Source organism: Uloborus diversus, chromosome 10 (genome assembly GCF_026930045.1).
Source record: "Uloborus diversus isolate 005 chromosome 10, Udiv.v.3.1, whole genome shotgun sequence".
In the NCBI taxonomy this organism is placed as follows: Eukaryota; Metazoa; Arthropoda; class Arachnida; order Araneae; family Uloboridae; genus Uloborus; species Uloborus diversus.
The window spans coordinates 76158413-76179012 of NC_072740.1; the positions used below are offsets into that span (position 1 = coordinate 76158413).

General features: G+C 31.2%; 1 protein-coding gene across 1 annotated transcript in view; it reads left to right on the forward strand.

Moving 5' to 3' along the window:
* The window catches only part of LOC129231252 (zinc transporter ZIP10-like), a 92035-nt gene that overhangs the window by 39689 nt on the left and 31746 nt on the right, over positions 1 to 20600 (forward strand). The window contains exons 3-6 of the mRNA XM_054865530.1: positions 9141 to 9252; positions 9693 to 9788; positions 10083 to 10546; positions 13641 to 13845. Coding sequence (XP_054721505.1) covers positions 9141 to 9252; positions 9693 to 9788; positions 10083 to 10546; positions 13641 to 13845 — 877 coding nt within the window. The remainder of the gene's footprint in view (positions 1 to 9140; positions 9253 to 9692; positions 9789 to 10082; positions 10547 to 13640; positions 13846 to 20600) is intronic.

Below are 20600 nucleotides of genomic sequence, written 5' to 3' on the forward strand. Positions count from 1 at the left end.
TGTGTATTAAAAGAAAAATAACCTTAAACTGTAGATAAAGCGTTGATATTGTTTTTTTTTTTCAAAAACGATATGGTTAAAAATTTAAATTTTTCATCAGCAGAAGCTAACTAAATTATTTGCATTGCAAATGGAACTAGCTTTTCGGAGGCAAATCACGCGATCACGCGTCTCTTGGTGCTTTTCGTAATAACCAGACCGTGTCCTTTCTACAGACTACCGTTATTACGCTGTTATATAACACAATACGCTCTCCAAATACTCATACTATTATTTTTCCTCATTACGAGATTAAATTTCTATCTTCCCATCTTTAGCCTCTAAAACTCATGACCACTATTGATTAGTAATATAATTTTACTAGTAAAGTCTATGGAAAACAAAGCGATCAATTCTTCTTTAATGCAATTTCCTGTTTACATCGGTGACACATTTGTGTCACTGGATCAGAAAAAAAATTAATGCAAATGGTTGTACAAAATTTTTTTTTTGAAGGATATGCTCTAACTCAACATTCAACACGCCAACTCACTTATTAATTTATTTACTTTTTTTATAATTTTAGGCCTAAAATCATTCTTTTAGTAATCTGACTTTATGAACTAATTGTCATTTGATTTTACTCGCTATTCATTAATCAACTGTGAAAACTCCATTTTCAACATTTAAACATTTTTTTAAATATAAACTAAACTTGCTACACCTTGTTTCTTTTTATAACACTAGGGGGATCTGCCCCCTGCTCGCTAACGCTCACCAACCCCCGAAGATTGCTTCCCAATCTTATTTGATTCGCAAAGATTTAAATCGTCAATTAGAAACAGATTAAAAACGCATTATGAGCTAGCCCCTTTTGGATCAAAAAGCACTCCTTCCTCGGGTTTCAAAATAACTTGTGCCCACTTGCAGAGCCGTAAGGGCTAACGGGCTCCTGAACATTGCATAACTGTAGTTTTGTACGATTGAAAAGCCGCTTTCATGTTCGTGGTCTCAAGTAATATATTTTGCTCTTTATCTCAGGGCTTGAATTGAGTTGAGCCTAAGATTTTCCGTTAAAATAGAAACCCTTAAAGTTTGTGAATAGGAAAGAAGAAACATGTGAATAGAAAAGACGTAACTATGGCAACGCCAAATAAAACATGGAATAATTTTGATGGAGATGAAATTATTCAAACTTTATTTTTAACGACTTGTAACTTTTTTCCTTTGGAGATAGAAGCTCAGTTTTTCGACCATTGGCGAGTTAGATCTGAAGTTAAAAAAGCCGATATTTCCAGCGGTGTCAAAAAGAAAAATGTGGGACGATTCCTTCACTTTTTTCTGATAGACTTAATGCAGAAAGTAGTGTCTAGATTTTAGTTAAGACTTAAAAAGTTCGAGCTAAAAACGCATATAACTCCCGCCGTATTTAAGTTAGAGCATTGAAACAAATTGCGTAGAAAGCGGAAAATTCTACCCTTTCCAACGATATGTAATATTAATATGTGCAAGTTATGTTTCACCCCTTCAATAGGCAAAAATAGGCTATTTACGCGAAATTTGAGCTTAAAAAATTAATTACAAAAAACTAATTCGAATTTTAAAAATAAAACCCCAGGTGAACATCCCCGGGATTCAAAGTAATTTTGTACAAAATTTCAAGACTGTAGGTGTTATGGGGTGTCTTGAACGCACGTCTGCGACAGACTTCTCTCCAGAATTTCTTTGAAACCTTACTTTTATTTACTATAAAGAGAAAACTTGAAATCAATACAAAAGAAAAAGGTTTTTTTTAATTTAATTTACGTTATCAATTATGAAATTGATGTTTCAAAGTATCCTTGTCGTGAATTCATTTTGTATTGTATATGATGTACTCCTAAATCAACGTATTTCAATGAAATGAGAAGTGCAACAACTTTTAATGTCTATATCCTAAATTTCAGCTCAAAATGTTTACTATTTCATTCACTTCAGAAATCAACAATGTGACCCTTTTAGAAGCCTCATGACATTGCGAAAAAAAAACCGAGAAAATTGGTTCAAAATTTAATATTTCACTTACTAACATTTAAGGGACTTAATATAACATAATTTACAGTGCTTATGTCAGAAAAAAATTTTCATATATTCCTGAAATGTATAACTAATGTCAACCTTCTTGTAGAAACTCACCACTCATAAATTCATGAATCACTCTCATCACTATCATTATGAATAATTCAACAACTTCTTAAAATGCGAATAACGTTAATGATTTTCTCTTTCGTTTATTTATGTATTTATTTTTATTAATTTTATTTGTTTATTTATTTATTTATTGTGAATAAGCTATGCAACTTACAAAAAAAAAAAAATAATAATAATCCTGTGATTGAATGACAAAGACACGTATCTATATATTGCGTACATTAGCAGAAATAAGCTTTAATAGCCACTGAAGCTTTGCTTGTAAAAAAAAAAATATTAAGAGCATGCACGAAAGTTGTCAGGAAGGGTAATAAATGTAACCTAGCTCTTACCAACAAAAAAAACCATGGGTAAATAACGTTAAAAGTTCAGTTTTCACTGTTTTTATAAATCTCGACCTTTTAACTATAATTATAACTTACGATAACGTATCGTGATTCGTTTTTCAGAATACGAGTACCAATTAGAGCAGAATACAACTTAATTATTATGATTAAACTAATTTGAGTTCGCGAAGTTTTTTTTTACTTAAAAAGATAGGTTTACCTAATCGAAAATTTTAATTTGGTATTTCTTCTATTTTCTTCATTGTCTATTACCAATATTTTGCCTAAATAGTCTGGAAAAAGTAACTAATCAGTGTGACAAATGATTTATTTCCCTGCTTTCGTATAAAACTCCTAATACCGAAATAATAGGACGTTGTAATTTTATTTTTCATTTTGAACAGTTTCAATTTGCCATTCATTCTAGATTTCTGTTAACTTATTTTTTTTTAAAATATGAATTCCATTAAAAAAAAAGTCCAAAAACGTTTTGAAACATTAGTTTGTTTCCAAAACAAAATTTTTGCCTTCTATCCGGCGAAAAAAAAAATATTCTCTGCCATCGCCTATTGGATTTCCATCTTATTAGCCACATATTCAGCCGCATCGCCTTCTTCGACAGCTATGGTTTCAATAAGCTATTTCACAACAAGTTCTTGCTTTCTGATTGTTACTAATAATAACTTCACACCCAAATAGTAACTAATTCTAACTTTTCTACGAACAAAAAAAAAAAAAAAGATTAATTAAAAAGCAGAATGGATAACCGACGCTTAGTGCAAGTATTAAATACAATTTATCTTTTCACTTTTCTAGAGCATTCATCAGAATAAAAAGGAAAATTGTTCTTAAATTATTGACTGTATAAAGTACTATCGACACCCGCTCGGCGTTGCTCGTAGAAGAAAATTAAGACACCCGTTGCTTCGCCTTTATTTACATTCACGTTGCTAAACGTTTGTTATGTGAATTTTACGATCTATAATGAATAGTTGATAAGCGTATAAGAAGGTAAACAATTTTATTAATGTATTTATTCGACAAAAAGTAAAAGAAAATAAAAATAATAAAATAAATAGTTGCATATACTCATGTACGCGCATCATTTGATTCGGTACATCATTTTCGGCCTTAGATTTTGCTAAATATCACCATGTCGCCTAATGTTAGCCAATCTATCACATCACTGTCCGCGACTTTATTTCCGTATTAAGTTAAACTTTTATCGTGGTACTTGTATCTATCATCGGGCCAAAAGAAGTAAATCTTGAATATTTATGAGTTTCAAATGAAGCTCTCTTATATTTATCGAATTAAAATTCGTAAAAAGTCTTCGGTAATAAAACAATATTTGAAATTCAACTTAATTAATAAAAAATCAGAAACCAAGCCTGTAATAATTCATTAAAAATATAAAAGCATCACAAAAAAGGCGAAAATTTGTTGTTAATAGAAACCGGCAATAACTTTGCAAAAGTTTTAGAAGTGGAAAAAGTATATCATAGCTAAAACAACAAAATGATACATTTCTCGTAATTTAACACTAATATTAAAAAAATCTTGTAATAGCGCTCGCTTAACAGTAACATAGTAATTTTAGTTACCAATTGTGCATTTACATTAAAACTTGGACAAAATTTATTTCTTAAAATATTTCAAAAAAATCGTTTTTCAAATCAAATATTTTTTTCACTTTAATTATCTCGCACTAAGTTTCAATAACTTAATTTGGGCTGCTCGCATAAAAGCGATTTTGACCACTACTTCTCGGCGAGCACAACTGCCTAAAGCGGGAAAACTTAGGTAAACATGTGCTTTAACATCATCATGATGTGTCGGGAAAATGTCAAACATAGACACCCCCCCCCCCCCCATTTGATCACTACTTTCTCTTCATGTTGACAGACAATTTCTGCCTTCTGGATAAAGAAGCACGCCCTCTAATTGTATACTATCTGTGTGTTGTACTCCTTTTCAGTTAATTTAGTTCTTCGAGTTTCGGGGCAAAGTGACTTTCTAAGAGAAAAATTTTGACGGGTATTTTTTACTGATTTTATAGCGGTATCGATCCTAATTTCGTAATGATACTGTCGCTCCTTCGCATATAAATAACAATTTTATGCCATTTCCTGGTTTGAATTAAATTTAAAATAAGCACAAAATTGAATTTTAGAGAAAATGCTTTGAGATGCACCTCCCGTCCTCCAAACTAATTTGATGCAAAATTTCAGGCTAATTCAGGAAAATGGCTTAAACGGTCTTCGCCGCAGGCAAACTATTTTATCATGAGTAAATATAGTTTAAAGTAACAATGTAAAGCTTAAAAATAGTTGCAACTTATGAAGTTAAAAACGGTGGTTAGAACGTGAAAGCATCATGTATCCCCAAGAATAATTTTTGAAAAAGATGAGGAAAAAATAAGAGAGCGTTTAGTCATATTATGTTTTCTAAAAACAAGTAGGGGAATGTGGGACAAAGTGAAATAGCGGGGCAAAGTGAAATAGTGAAATATTTATTCTGCTTTAGTGCCATCTATCTGATAATATTTTAAACTATGTAGTCTATTCCAGACAGAAAAAAAAAACCCTCTGGAGATCAAAGCAATTGATAATACAAGCAATTTTCAAAAATTGGTACTTAAATTGTAATATTTGTTGTTAGTCGAACGTTATTTTTGTTATATTCAAATGATAAAGTTCTTTTTATTAACATTTTAAATATTAATTGAGACATACTAATACTCGGTGCAGTATTTGTTTAGTTAATATAAAGCACATTTGTACTTCAAATATTTGGTGAAATTAGTCAAGTGCACACAGGGCGAAGTGGATGGGGCAAAGTGAAAAATGGTTCATTTCGTTTACTCATTCCATCACTTGCTAAATCACATATTCATCTATTAATAAATTTATTTCCATTCCTTCATTCAATAATTCACTTATTTATTCATTCATGCACTTTTTGTATTCATTCACTATCATATTCAATCATTTATTTTCCCTCATATATTAATTAATTATGTCATTTATTAGTTGATTGTTTCGTTATTTTTCGTATATTTATTCATCCTTTTATTTAAACATTCATTTGATCAAAAATATGTTTTACAATCGAATTGAAAATATTTCATTACAAAAAAATTTCATTTTTCAGTTTGCCTATGAAAAAAAGTGTAAATTTTCCCTTTATTATTTTTTAAACAAATTTACTGCCAAGAATATAAATGAAAAATAATACTTAAATGCTAGTTTTAGTACAAAATACATTGTTCTTTTTTTATGTACATAACTAAATTTGCTGTTAAAGTGAAAAAATTATATTTAATTGCTAGTTTTAGTATAAAATAAATTGTTCTTTCTTTATGTACTGTAATTTTCAAGACAAATTACTAATTTTTTTTCATCTTAAAAAAGCTAAGTCATCTTACATATTTCACTTTTCCCCACATTCCCCTACTATTATTTTTTCAATCTGATAATAAAATACAATGATAATGAAAACATTCTGCTTAATTCTTAGTATAAATTTGTATGAAAAAAATGGTCATTTTCAAGTCAAATGGGAAATTTATTCTGTTTTTCCCTCTTGCATTTTATTATATTAAAAAAACTCATTACAATGTGTTATTTTATTTCCATAAAATGGATAAATATTTTATTAATTTTTTCTTCTTCGCACTCGATTTTTTTTTTTTTTTTTTTTTTTTTTTTTTTGTGCACAAAAAGAGAAATATGCTACAGAACCTGTTAATTTCTTTTACAAAAGTTTAGTTTTTGTGTGGGCTCGAAATTTTTCATTTGCGTGCAGTGAATTTTTCATGTCGCGCACATTACTTCAAGTGTAGTTATGGTGGATTTTCCCACTCAAACTACAAAACTAAAATAAATTCATAACACCTAAATCGGAACAACTTTTTGTATTTGTGCCAAGGCGTAAGTGTCGTGATCCGCTTTTGCGGTTTTAATTGCAACATCAAATATATCTCGCTTTCAACTATTCTAATTTGATCTGGAGTTCAGAAACGTAAGACTTCAATGTTTGTTTTTACATTGATTTTATGCAATATTTAACGAAATACCAGAGGATCTCATCGGATCTGATTACAAACTAAAGCATACGCTTCAAAGAATTTGTTTAAATGTCATGTTGAGCATTTTATGCATTGCTCTGAGGCAAAACTTCTAAGTATTATAGTAATATTGCAAAGATTCCCTGCTGAATTTTACGTTTTGTTTCGATTGTTATGAAATGTTATTCGCTATATTATCAATTTGGGATGCAACATCAAATATTTCGTTTTCTACTTTGCTAATTCGATCTGGAATTCTGAAACGTAAGGCTTCAATGTTTGTTTTTAAATTGACTTAATGCAATATTCTACGAAATACCGGAGAATCTCCTCGGATCTGATTACAAACTGAAGCTTGCGATTCACAGAATTTGTTTAAATGTCATGTTGAGCGTTTTATGTTTTGTTGTGAGGCAAATTAATAGGTATTATAGTAATATTGTGACTCGGCAAAGATTTCCTGCTGAATTTTACGTTTTGTTTCGATTCTTATGAAATGTTTTAGCAGTTCGGGACGCATTAGTAATAAATTTAATTATACGCATTAACAACGAGTGGATACATTCAGCCCATTGGTAGTCACCTTGTATGGACAAATTATTTATCTTAAAAACATTTAAATCGAGAGTGAAGCCGCCTTTTATCAAAATCTTTTATTGTAGACACCATCATTGTTGAAAAAATGATACTGTGAAAAAGTTGTTTTTTAAAGTTTGGTGTTCTTACAGTTTCCTCTTCGGCAGGTCTACAAATGTGAATTACTTGGTTTTGACTAGTTTTATTTCTCATGTGGAAAGTTAATAAACACCTTAAGTCATGAATTTCGCATTTCCTGTTATTTTTTACCTGATTCAAATTAAAGAAATTTATTGTTATGTTATTGTCTTTTCAAAGTTATTATTTGAGATGCGAATAATATACACAATACATAAATTATAATACATCAATTTGGATTCATTGCTGAGTCTCTTTTCGTTTTATTGTTCGCGTTGCAGACGACGATGCATCGGAAAGGGAAAATGTATGACAGTCTTCGCAAACACAAGAAAGGAAAAATGAGAAAACTGTGGAAGTTTTGTCACCAAGAAAAAGTCCTTAAATAATATAAATCGTCGCGCCATCTGTTGAAGAAAATTAATGTGAAATTGGAACTTATTTCTCCGTTACAAGAAGATTTACTTCGTTTATTCGCGGGTTAAAAGTCACATCAGTACTAGGCTAGGGGCACCCCGATGGGAGGACACGGAAGATTACTGCGGCCTCCCAAAAAATGATTCTTTATATGACACATTTTGTTTGACGATTCGGCAAAATGGAAGGTACTAGCGCAGAGTTACGGTTTTTTATTTTTTTCATTCCTATAATATGTTTTCTTCTTAGATGTAGGAATGTACTATATGTTCATGATCGTGTTTTATTATTCCGTAAAATTGGAAGTTTCATTCTTCAAATTGAGAATTTCCCCTAACAAAAAATTTAAGTTCCGGACACCCCTGCCCAGTACAGTAGTTACATAAGAACTTGTTGCTCAGGGCGGCACTCTTGCAGAGGAACCTTTTTTTATACCTTATCTAAAATTCGAAAAATAAAATCTATGCTTCTCTTTCAAAAAATTGAGCTTTTTTTTAAATTTCTTTCGAGTTTTGATTGTTTCTTAAATATCAACAGTATAATCAGAAAGTTTCTACAATTTCTACTGGTCCCTTAAAAGTAAATTTCTGGAAACTAATCTCGATAAAATGTGAAAATCTGATCATACCAGAATTTATCTTTGCCAGTTATCATCCTGTTGCATTTTTCTTGATTCGTGGCTTAAATTTGGGAAATCTTTGCAGTATTTAGTGTATCACTAACATCCTTCGATTTGTTCGTTTTACCTTCAATGCAAAGTAACCTAAATGTAAAATTGATATGATCAACTTATTTGCCTCAAGTTCAAACGTCCAAAAATTTAAAAGCTTGCATTAACTAATTTTTCATTATTTACAATTCATATTGTATAATCTTAGTATTAATATTGAATGACTGATCAAATTAAACGTAAGAGTTTTTAGTTTTCGTTTAAGGAATTGATCTAATAATTTATATATATTTGTGAGGGATTCCATAACTGAGAGATTGGCCGGTTTCAAGAGCCTAAGGTTGTTTCAAACTCAAATACGCCCCTGAATATTTTATCTTTCGCCGATGTCTGGGCTATGTTAATGTTGACTATCACTGGCGAATGTCAACATTTAGCAGAGTTAGGCCTTTTACCGTAACATACATACATACATAATACAACACATATAACTCAAACTTACAATAGCAGAAAAGAAAACAAAGAGTCAGAAGAAATGTTCAAAGTTGCGATTTTATTTTTGTAGCATTTGATCACACCATTGTAGAGTTTACTACCGTTTCCCGCAGTTACAAAATTTTCAAAAGAAATAAATATAAATAAAAATTCAGTACCACGAAATTGTATTTTTAGCTACATTGTAAATTGCTTTGTCTTATTCACTTAATTGTATTGTTTGCTTAATTTATTATTCATGTAATGCAAATAATTCACACATTTTTTTTTTCTTTTCTAGTGTGTAAATGCGGAAAAGATTTTGGAAGGTGTTGAAGAAAGGGAACATAATCCTCTTATGCTTCCCAAAGAAGTATTAATCTCGATGAGAATTTTAAGGACCATTCTTTACGGTAAGTGGGAAATACACTAAATTGAATCATACTTGAAAAAAAAAATAAGTATATATTTTTAAAAGATTTTTTAAAAATCTCTAAATAAGTAAATATACGAAGAAATTTTTTCACAATTCTTTGATGTAAAGAGTTATATGTATCAAAGCAAAAAACTTCCATACGTTTCCTGGAAATTTTGAATTATTTTTTACAGTTATTTAGCGTAACTGCAAAACCATATCAGTAATTTATATCAATACACACGATAAATACTGGAATATGTTAATTTAAACATCTGAAATATTATACTTCTTCCAACCTTGAGTAACGTACATCGTGATGCGTATGTATTATTTGCAAAAATATTTAAGATGAACTAAAAAAATTTATTGGTAGAGTATTAAATGTCGTATAAGCAATAAGTAAAACTTTTCATTTGAAATGTCTCTTTTTAATAGGAGAATGTATTGACGTTGAAGATTCTGCATCTGACTTCCTTGATGACATCTTCTTACACTATGGTGAAAATTGCAATCGTATATTAACTATGACAGGTGATTATATTTTTTCTTATAAAACTTATATGAAGTCCGAAAGATACGTTTTGTGTGCAAATATATTACCAATTCACTCATATGTTACGGACTTTAAAAAAATAATGTGTCCTACCAAGTAATCACATTGACATCTGGACTACGTAAGTTTAATACAAATGTACAAACCATCACACGCTCAAACTTTTACCGCACAATGAATTCGTAAAAAAAATTGTGAAAGCACACACACAAAATTTGTGTACCGTGTAATACCTAAAAAAGTGTTTTACTTAGAAGTTTATTGTATTCTAGGTTTTGCTAAGCTATTGGATGATTTACAAATGCAAAGACCAAGTCAACATCTTGACCATGAAATGAATTTAAGTTTTTGTAACAAATCTGCATGGAAACATCTATCAAGAACGACACCGATGCCTCTCCCAACAGAAGAAAAGAATGACACCTCAGAGTATTTTGCCACTGGGACAAATTCTGGAAGTGTTCACACAAAAGGAGATAAAGACTTATACGAAGCACTTCAACCTAGCAATGAATATGAGAAAACTGATGTTAAGATTGTGACGGGCAAAACTAGCACAAACACGAACACTCAAGACAAAAATTTATATTTAAAGGAACAAAATGGCGAAAGCACAGTTCCAATGGGAGGAAGCTTTGAGGTTGTTGAGAATGGGCAAAGAACAGGAAGTAGTCGTAGAACCAGACATACACCAATAGTCCGGGAAGAGCCTGAACACAAGAATTTGGCCAACGAAGTAAGTTTGAGTACATTAGTTAATTAGATCTATTATGTGCAATAAATTTTGTTGCTTTCTTTTTATTTTATGTAATTAAGAATAACGTTTTAATTTGAATCATTTTGAAAACGTGCACGATATGCTTTTTCATGATAACAGACACGAAAAGTTTTGTTTTTGCACGAGATTATCGATAGTTACCTGAAAAGTTCATTGCATGTACGAGTAATTTTTAAATTTTTGGTACACGAGGGAAATAATTTTTGTAAACTTTTGCTAGTGGCGAAACGATATATTTATTTTTGTATTTACTCCGCGTAAAGTTTGCAATATTTTTTCCCATAGACAATGTCCTGGTGAGAATGCTTTGAGTATGCATTTATATTTTTGTAAAAAAATGCCTTTTCTGTTCTCTGTCTCTTTCTCTACTGATTTTGAGGATGCAGCGAATGCTTTGTTGGTTTTACTCATTGAGAAGAGATAAAATGGAAGGAGTGAAGACTTTCATTCGTGAAGGAAAAACCCCCAAGTCACGTAATAAATTTTAAAGAAAACCATTGGAAGAAATGAGGTTTCCTTCGCTAGTTTCACGCAAAACGTGTCAACCATTCGTCGTTTTTGAGTCACGTGACTTGAGCTCTTTGACAAAGATTTTGCTTAGCCAATGGTTGGATAGTTCTCTCCTTTTACTAATTCCTGCTCTAAGGTTTTACTATGATGATAGGTAAAATGGAGAAACTTTTAAAAAAATTGCTGCAAATCTAATTTTAAAAAAGAAGCTATTGTAGACGTTTCTTCCAATTGCATATGCATAATTTTTTTTCTTATGTCGTTACAAATAAAATATTTTTGATGCACAGAAAAAAAAGTTCTAAATATAATTTTAAAAATGTTTGTTTTACTATGAACTGTGTAGTACACTGTGGATTTCAGATTTCACAATGGATGCTAATTTTTAATTCTTGCTTCTCAGAAATTCATCAAGCTCAAATATTCGTAATGTGCACAATAATAAGTGCTAAAAATATAGAAAAATGAAGTACTTTTTACGGAAACTAAATTTAGTTCCACGCATATAATGTACAAATGTCTTTCCTTCTACTTTTCAGAAGATAAAATTACCCATTCACTACTTTCTTTACAAGTATCTTAAATAAGCTGAGCTAATGAAATGACATTGAATCGTAAATTTCTCTTTCAAAGAAGGCTAAAACGAGAATCTCGAGCAAATGCAGTAGACCGAAGCGAATTACAGATTTTAAGCATTCCGTTTGTCCTCGCTTGAGTTTCTACATCAAAAACTAGAAAAAGAAAATCGTCAACTCTTACAAGGGATTCAACTGTTTAACAATATCGTAAACAAAGAAATAGGAATGGTGTTGTTTTATGAACCAGTAGAAATTGCCTTGATTTTAAAAGAATGACTACTTTCTAATACATGTTCAGGTCTTTGATTTCATATTGTTTACCTAACACGTTCGTGCTTACTCATTGGTTGACATTTATTCCATCATTAAAATATACTTTCATGCATATGACCATGATTTATTGACTGCAAAAAAAAAAAAAAAAAATCCAGAGGAACATGATTTGTTGATTTCATTGAAAACTATTTTCTGATAGAAGACCATAATTTTTTGATTGAAATGGAAACTATTTTCTCCTAGAGGTTCATAATTTGTTAGTTGAAATGGAAACTATTTTCTCCTAATGGTTCATAATTTGTTGGTTGAAATGGAAACTATGTTCTTCTAGAGGTCCATAATTTGTTGGTTGAAATGGAAACTATTTTCCCCTAGAGGACCATAATTTGTTGCATTGAATTAAAATATGTTTTCACCCAGAGGACAGGTTTATTGATATTGCATTGTGGCCGAAAAAAGACAGGAAGGCTGTCACTTTAGATGTAAAGTCATTGATCACCCTATAGCAAAAGAGACAACACGGTTATTTGTGGCTTTCATGGTCTGTGTGAAATTAGTATAACTGTACATATATGTACGGAGGGGTATAATGTTAAAATAAATTGCTCGCGGAACTGCGCTTTAGTGATAACGACCCAAAAATTTCTTTGCATATCTGCACAAATGAAACAAATGAATTAGCGTGTATTATAAGCTACAAAATTCGTGCCGTTGCAATTCTCTGGAAAAATAGAAAATTTCGCTATAATATTGATTTAGCATAAAGTGCGGCCTTCTAATAGTAGTGCTTTGCTATTATTTATATTACTGAAATTAAGAAAAATAGTTGTCTTTTAAAATACTGTAGTATTGTTTTGATGGAAAAACTACTGTGTTAGTGCTGGTTACAGTAAAACCAGTAGCGTAACTAGGAGTTGGCAGGAGTGGCTCTTGCCATGGGCGCAGCAGCCAGGGGGCGGCATTTTGACTGATTTTAAAAAAAAATTAAAAGAATTTTTTTTTATCAAAGAATTTGAAAAATGCTTTTAAAAAAACCTCACAAGAAAAAGAGCTAAAAGGGGTGCATACATTTACATACACATACATAACATCTACTGAGAAGGAACATTGAGCATCATTGTAAACAATTCTAAAATAGAAAATTCGAAAAAAATTACAATGCTACCTCCTATTTGTCGAATCAATTTCTCAAAATGTTCCAAAAAAAAAAAAATTCTGGAGGTCACAATGACCTCTGGTGAATTCCTATGTGGGCGACCCTGGAGGCGGGTGGAATTTCTTTCGTTCGCGAGGGGCGCTAGACCCCGTAGTTACGCTACTGAGTAAAACTCTATTTACATTTTTTTTTGCCGTATTTGCAACATTTATTTTTTTTTCTTTAAATCTAAATAACTAATACGTGTACTATTATCACGAGCATATTTACGTACGAGTTCAAAAATCATGTATATTTTTGTAATTTTCTATTGGAGCTATTGATGTGAATGATACTTCTATCATTTAATTATGGTAATGAAAAATCATTTTTCAAGTTGATATAATTAAGAATATTTTAGCCGAAAACTAGAATTCTATTTTCATTAAATAATATAAAAGCTTAACGTTACCCAATTTTATTATCTTTGTTAGAATTATATTTATTTTTAAAGTTTTATCCATATACTTGCTAAGAATGTTTTTTATTTCAGTGTTTGTCGCCAGAGGAGCTAGTTCAAAAATTTCTAACAAATAAAGACGTTATTACATCTGATGATTTTCTGCAAATGTGTCCCGCTTTGGTTCAGCAGGCCGTCAGTGGCGTGTGTAAATTTAGAGCTGAAAATCCAAAACCAGCCCAAAACTTAACTTCCGAGAACTCGACAGTGTCTGTAACACCTAGCAAGAAATCTTTCCGTAAGTTATGTTTTCTTTTTGTAAATTGGTAAAGTTCTATACATGAAAATATTTTTGTTGTATATTTTTTCAAAAACAGCTTTGCAGTTGAATTTTTTAAGCTTCGTATTTTTTCGGAAAGTGAAATATTATATTTGTTGTTAAAATGCTTATTTTTAAATTTAACCTCATTTTTTTATGATTTTTATTTCATCTTTTCATTGACGTTTATATTTTCTGAAATACATGAAAAACTTCCTGGCGACACAGCAAGGTCTCTTAACTGCATAGCTCAACTATGTCACTGCACACGTAGAGTTTTATAGGGTGTAAAAGTTTCTCTATAAAAAGAAAATAAAAAGGTTTTGAGGAAAATACGTTTTGGAGGCGTAAAAATATTACTCATCAAATAACCTTGACTCCATGAATGAACAACTAATTTTTTCAGCTTAATGGCACCAAAAGACTTGTTTGATGTCTGAACTGAATTTAGTATTATATGAATGGATCCAAGTGTGACATTTTATGCTCTGTGTCACCTTTTCGTATTTATTTCTTTTATTTCCTTACAAAACCAGAGTCTAATGACTTTTCTTTTTTTTTGTATTCATTGTAACGAAGTTTTTCTTTCTTGTTTCACGTTTGCTATTTTCACCTTATTTTTTTCTCTTTGCTTTGTTGTAATTCCAATTTATGGCCACTGAAACTAGATCATCTAATATTTTTTATCTCGAAACAAAGCGACGTTGGTTGTTGTTTTCTTGTAGGCTGAGAGAAGTACCATTAAGAATAACTTTTCAAGATTTGTTTGTTTGTTGTTGTTTTTTTTTTTTTTTTCTTGCATTAATAGGAAAAATAATCTTTATTAGCTGACTCGTTCGAAACATTCCAATCTTGACTGCGGTAATTCGAAGTCCGATTTTTTTTGACAGTAATTTTACAAAAAAAACAAAGTGAACTGCTTGGTTTATTTTATAGCAATAGCGGTGAAAAATAAAACCAAATGATGACTTATTTTTTGTGGTTTTATAAAGAAGAAAAGACCCCCCCCCAAAAAAAAAAAAACAAACACCCTAAAAAAATATTTGTGATACTGCGTTTACCATGCAAAAATAAGCGTTTTCATTTCTGGCTTTAATGCATCAGTACAACTATGATTCAAAATCCTGCAATGGGCTTGAATTATATATTCTCGGAAATTTGGATCAAATAGCCGGAGGCTATAAAGTCATTTAGAAATAACAAACCTCATAGTGGAATCGAACCCACGATCTCCGCGTTTTCAGCAAGACTCTGTAACGAACTGAGTTGCACGGCTTCACTCGTGAGGCTCTGTATATTAAAGCAATGCTTAGTGAAAAATATGTTTAAAAAACAGAATAAAACTTCTTTCTCGAAAAACCATCATAATGTGAGATGTCTGTTTATCGCCGAGAGCGGTGGAAATTTTTTTAATTGATGCTTTACATATCAAGTTGATGAATTATTGAGAAAGTTATGGTGTTGTCACAATATATATATATATATATATATATATATATATATATATTAATTTGAATTTTTGGCATCTTGAATTCACATTATGTTTTTCGCAATCACGAGCAAATGTGTATGAATGCGCGTGTGTGTTTGTGTAGGCGCATGTATGTGGGTGCGTGTATATGTGTGTATGTATGCATGTGTATGCGTGTTGTGTATGCAGTGTTGTGTGTGTACACGCGCGTGTGTGTAGGCGTTCATGTGTGTGTATGTAGACATATGTGTTTGTGTCTGTGTGCAGGCATGAGTGTGTGTTTGTGTGTGTGTGTGTGTAGGAGTGTGTGTTTGTGTCTGTGCGCAGGCATGAGTGTGTATGCGTGTGTGTGTAGGATATGGACGCAACCTGGAGACGGGTTTCGCAAGAGGAGCAGCATCGTGAGGCCGGTCGACGCGACTGTGGTGCTGGCAGAGGGTGCTGGTGGGAAAATAAAATCAGCGTAACATCAAAAACAGTCAAGTGAGAACAATAAGCAATCGTGATTGCTCAAAAAATCTTTGAGAAATAATATAGATGATAGTCAAGTTATATTTCAGCAGCTATCAGTGTCACTCAAAGACTAAAATATTTCAAACTTCTCAATCAACGTTTGTATCTTCTTTCTTGCAATTGCTTTTTGCTATGGCCTCTTCCAACCCTTTTATTTTTATTCTTAAACCATGTGATAAAAAAGCAACGAATCTACGTGTGCAAGAGTCGTACGGGGTAAGCGCCTATTTGAGTTCATTTTGTAACAGTTTTTCTTAAAATAATTTTTTAGGACTAATTTGGAACTGAACTAATAGTTGTAAGTCATTTGTAAGCATATTCAATTGAACCTTTAATTTCAAAAATCAATCAAGCGACAAACTCTAAAATTTCGAAAAAGCATTTTTACTTTCATATTAAAATTTTTCTATAAGGATTAAAATGTGTTTTAAACTAAACGGGATACATATTTAGGTATATTAGGGCTTTTAACTTCCTCGTCTAAAACAGAAACAAGAACAATTAAACAATTTCGTCAACAGTGATGGTTCAACCATTCAAAGCGTTTTGCTAGGAACGAAGCAAATGGTAATTATGGTACCAGTCCTGGTGAATATGGTAGGGACACATCTCTTCTCTCCAAACTGCAAAGATTAGTGACCGAACTGGTTTGTGGTTTAGCGTTATCGAAATTTAAAATCTTGGGAATTGCTGTTACATGTAGAAATGAGTTTATGCATCATTTCAATTTTTATCCAACTTTAAAGCGCATAAAACACTGGCCAAGATGTAATTTCTCAGTCTGTATGACACTTTAAACAATTTGGAGAGATGCTTGTGGGTAATTCCATGTCAAGTAATCCAAAATTTGGGAAATTGTTTCCCTCACCTTTTTGTATTTCTTTGAAATTTGGCTCATCGATTGTACCCTTTGAGGTAATCAAAAGTCCAAATTTTTAGATTTTTATCTCTATTATTTTTTTATTTATGACACTTTGATTTTTCGAAAAACCCGCTTTTTTTCATGGATGCTTGAACATAAAATGGACAATAACTCAGCACCAAATATAGATAGAAAGACTTGGTAAAAAGCATTTAAAAGTACATTAGTTGCTGTTTAATGGGATATGCAACATGACTAATTTCAAAAAAAATTTAATTTTTAAAAAATGAAATTTAAATTTTAAATTTAAATTTCTCAAAAAAGGTATAATGAATTTTTTTAAAAAATTCTCAAAAACTTTTGTATATTTTATCTTCATTTGTGCAAAGTTTCAAGTTGGGATCTCAATGGGATCATATTTTTATGAATTTTTAAATAAAATTTGACTTATGAAATAATGACATTTTTCAGATTCTAATTAGTTCAAAATGGGGTTCTCTCACTGGGGATGGTCTAGTAAGTAGTAATTGATCATAATTATGCTTGAAATGAGCTGACGTGAATTTGTAAATTGGCAAGCACCCCCCCCCCCCCCGCACAACCACTTTTACTTATTTTTTTTCAAAACTATTTTCAAAATGTAAAAAATAAATAAATGAATAAAAAACCAAAATGAATAACTTCACAAAGTGCACTTGATTATTTCACTATCTGATTAGGAAAGTTATGATTCATTTCGTCCCTTACCCCTGCACCAACTTTCAATTTTGGATGGAGGAAAGAAATAGTTTGCCCCAAGGTCACAGCAAAATAGGAGTGTTTCCCCCCGTGTTGTTTCATTCTTTTTACACTAAACTAAAAATAAATCTAAGTATCAGGTCAATGTTTGTCCGCATAAAACTGTCTTTCTACAACATTTGGAGTGCAGCTGTTTTTTCTTTTCTTTAATGCTAGTTTTCTTTTAATTTCACTTGTAAACGAGAGCAATGCAGCGAGATCTATTTATACATATATTAAAAGCAGTTATAGATCAAACAAATTTTGCTAATTTGAGCATAACCTTCTATGTTGTTATGTTTCATTCCAGATTGCCCCCCCCCCCCTCCCCCTACCGTCCCACTTTCCGAAAGAAAATAAAGCTGCAAATGAGTGGTTCTCTTCAGTTTTTCTGACTTTTAGTTTTTATGACCCCCCCCCCCCCATTTATAAGCTTTAGTCACTACTGATGTTTAGCAGCGTGCGTCCCAGTTTATTATGGTTATAACTCTTACGTGCCGGCTTTTTTTTAAAATACAGTTTTGAAAAAAAAAGATAAAGTGGTTGTTTGGCGGAGGGGGGGGGGTACTAATGTACAAAGTCATGTCAGTTCATTTCAAGCATAGTCATGATTAATTACTACTTACTAGACTAGACCATCCCCAGTAAAAGAACTCCATATTAAAAAAATAATAAAAGTGGTGGCCCGGGGGAGGGGGGTCTTTTTCTTACTTTAAAGAAGAACATTTACCAATTTTTAATAAGTTTACTATTTATTTTAGTTTTTTATTCATTTATTTATTTTTTACATTTTGAAAATAGTTTTGAAAAAAAAAAGTGGTGGTGCGGGGGGGGGGGGGTGCTTGCCAATTTACAAATTCACGTCAGCTCATTTCAAGCATAATTAGGATCAATTACTACTTACTAGACCATCCCTAGTGAGAGAACCCCATTTTTAACTAGTTAGAATCTGAAAAATGTCATTATTTCATAAGTCAAATTTTATTTAAAAATTCATAAAAATATGATCCCATTGAGATCCCAACTTGAAACTTTGCACAAATGAAGATAAAATATACAAAAATTTTTGAGAATTAAAAAAAAAAGTCAGTATACCTTTTTTGAGAAATTTAAATTTAAAATTTAAATTTCATTTTTTAAAAATTAAATTTTTTTGAAATTAGTCATGTTGCATATCCCATTAAACAGCAACTAATGTACTTTAAAATGCTTTTTACCAAATCTTTCTATCTATATTTGGTGCTGAGTTATCGTCCATTTTACGTTCAAGCATCCATGAAAAAAAGAGGGTTTTTCGAAAAATCAAAGTGTCATAAATAAAAAAATAATAGAGATAAAAATCTAAAAATTTGGACTTTTGATTAAATCAAAGGGTACAATCGATGAGCCAAATTTCAAAAAAATACGAAAAGGTGAGGAAAAAAACTTTGGATCACTTGACATGGAATGACCCTTCTACAAAAACAAACTCCAACGCTTGGTAATTTCGTCGAAAGCAATCAAGTAATTCCGTAATATAAACGTGAAAAGGATATTAATTTAAAATATTCTTATAGTCAATTAAATTTCATAGATAATATTTTAAAAAATAATGTGAATCATTAAATATAATGAAAAGCTTGTTCTAAAAATTAAATATTAATAACAATACTAGCTGCGTGCCCAGCGTTGCACGGGCTATGTAAAAAACGAAAGAGATGTCCAATTGATGTTTTTGCATTACTCTGACATCAGTTTCTAAAGCGCTAAGGAGTAAATAAATACGCGTAATGCAAGGTTTGCAAAACACCAGTAGAGCATATTTTTGGCAAAAATCTCTTTAAACTTAATCCCAGTTATCGATAATGCAAGTTATGCGTATTTTCAATTAGCACAAAAGATAAAAATACATGCATTATCAATTATAATCTGTGCTCACTTTAAACTGAATTAAATCTGATAGACTATATCTTAAACATTTGTATGTACAATTACGATCAGCTTTTTACATAAAATGACACATACCTTTTGGTTGCTTACGTGAAACTAAAGCACCAAGACTTAATAAATACCAATTAGCATTAATTTAATACCAAGTCATCAGATTCGAATTAAGCTTTAGTTAAAATCCTTAAAAACAATATTTTTGTTCAATTCTGTTTCACTTAAAGAAATTCAAATAATCTTAATTTAACATGTTCTTTTAACGATACAAACTGTATTTCAAAAATAGAAACAGGAAGGAAAAAGAGAGTTATTACAATTCGAAAACTCACCCATGTGACGGAAAAAGTCCAACAAAATAAACATAATTAATCGCACATCCTAAATGTACCAAAATATGAGGTCGGTGAATAATAAACTTACACTACAATCAATAAACATAGCTAAAGAAACAACTTTCATATGCTGAAAAGAGTTAAGAACGTTGAATGTAAAAAATATAAAAAAATTTTGAAAAAAAAATAGAACCGACTTCAAAATTGCTCTAAAAAGTGAAAAATAATTTTGTTCTTTAAACACCATCGATAATACTTTTAAACATAATTTTTGAAGTTGGCGCAAAAACGATCGATAAAATCATTCACAGCCATAACTCAACTACAAGTATAAATTTTACCAGGTCCAGTTTCTTCACTACCACATGCCTTACGCATGGATGACAGCATATTTGAGTAACGATATAAATGTTTCAAATACAAATACAAATACAAATACAAATGTGACGACCAGCAACAGGCACTGGGCCCAGCTAGGCTGGTCCTAGTCAATTAATTAGTCCCCAATGAAGATCAATGGCCCTCTTAAAGCTATCCACTCCCTTGCTCATTACCACCTCTTCCGGTAAGCTATTCCAAGTGCCCACGACCCTGCTAAAGTAGTAGTTTTTCCTGATTTCCAAGTTAGCCTGAGATTTAAATAACTTAAAACAATGACCCCTTGTCCTGCTTTCCCCGCAAAAATTTAATCCATTTACATCTTTCATTTTGATAAATTTAAATAACTGAATCATGTCCCCTCTGACTCTCCTTTGCTCCAGGCTATACATGTTAAGCCTATTAAGTCTGGTATCATAATCTAAATCTGAGAGTCCCCTTACTAATTTAGTTACCCTTCTTTGAACCCTTTCCA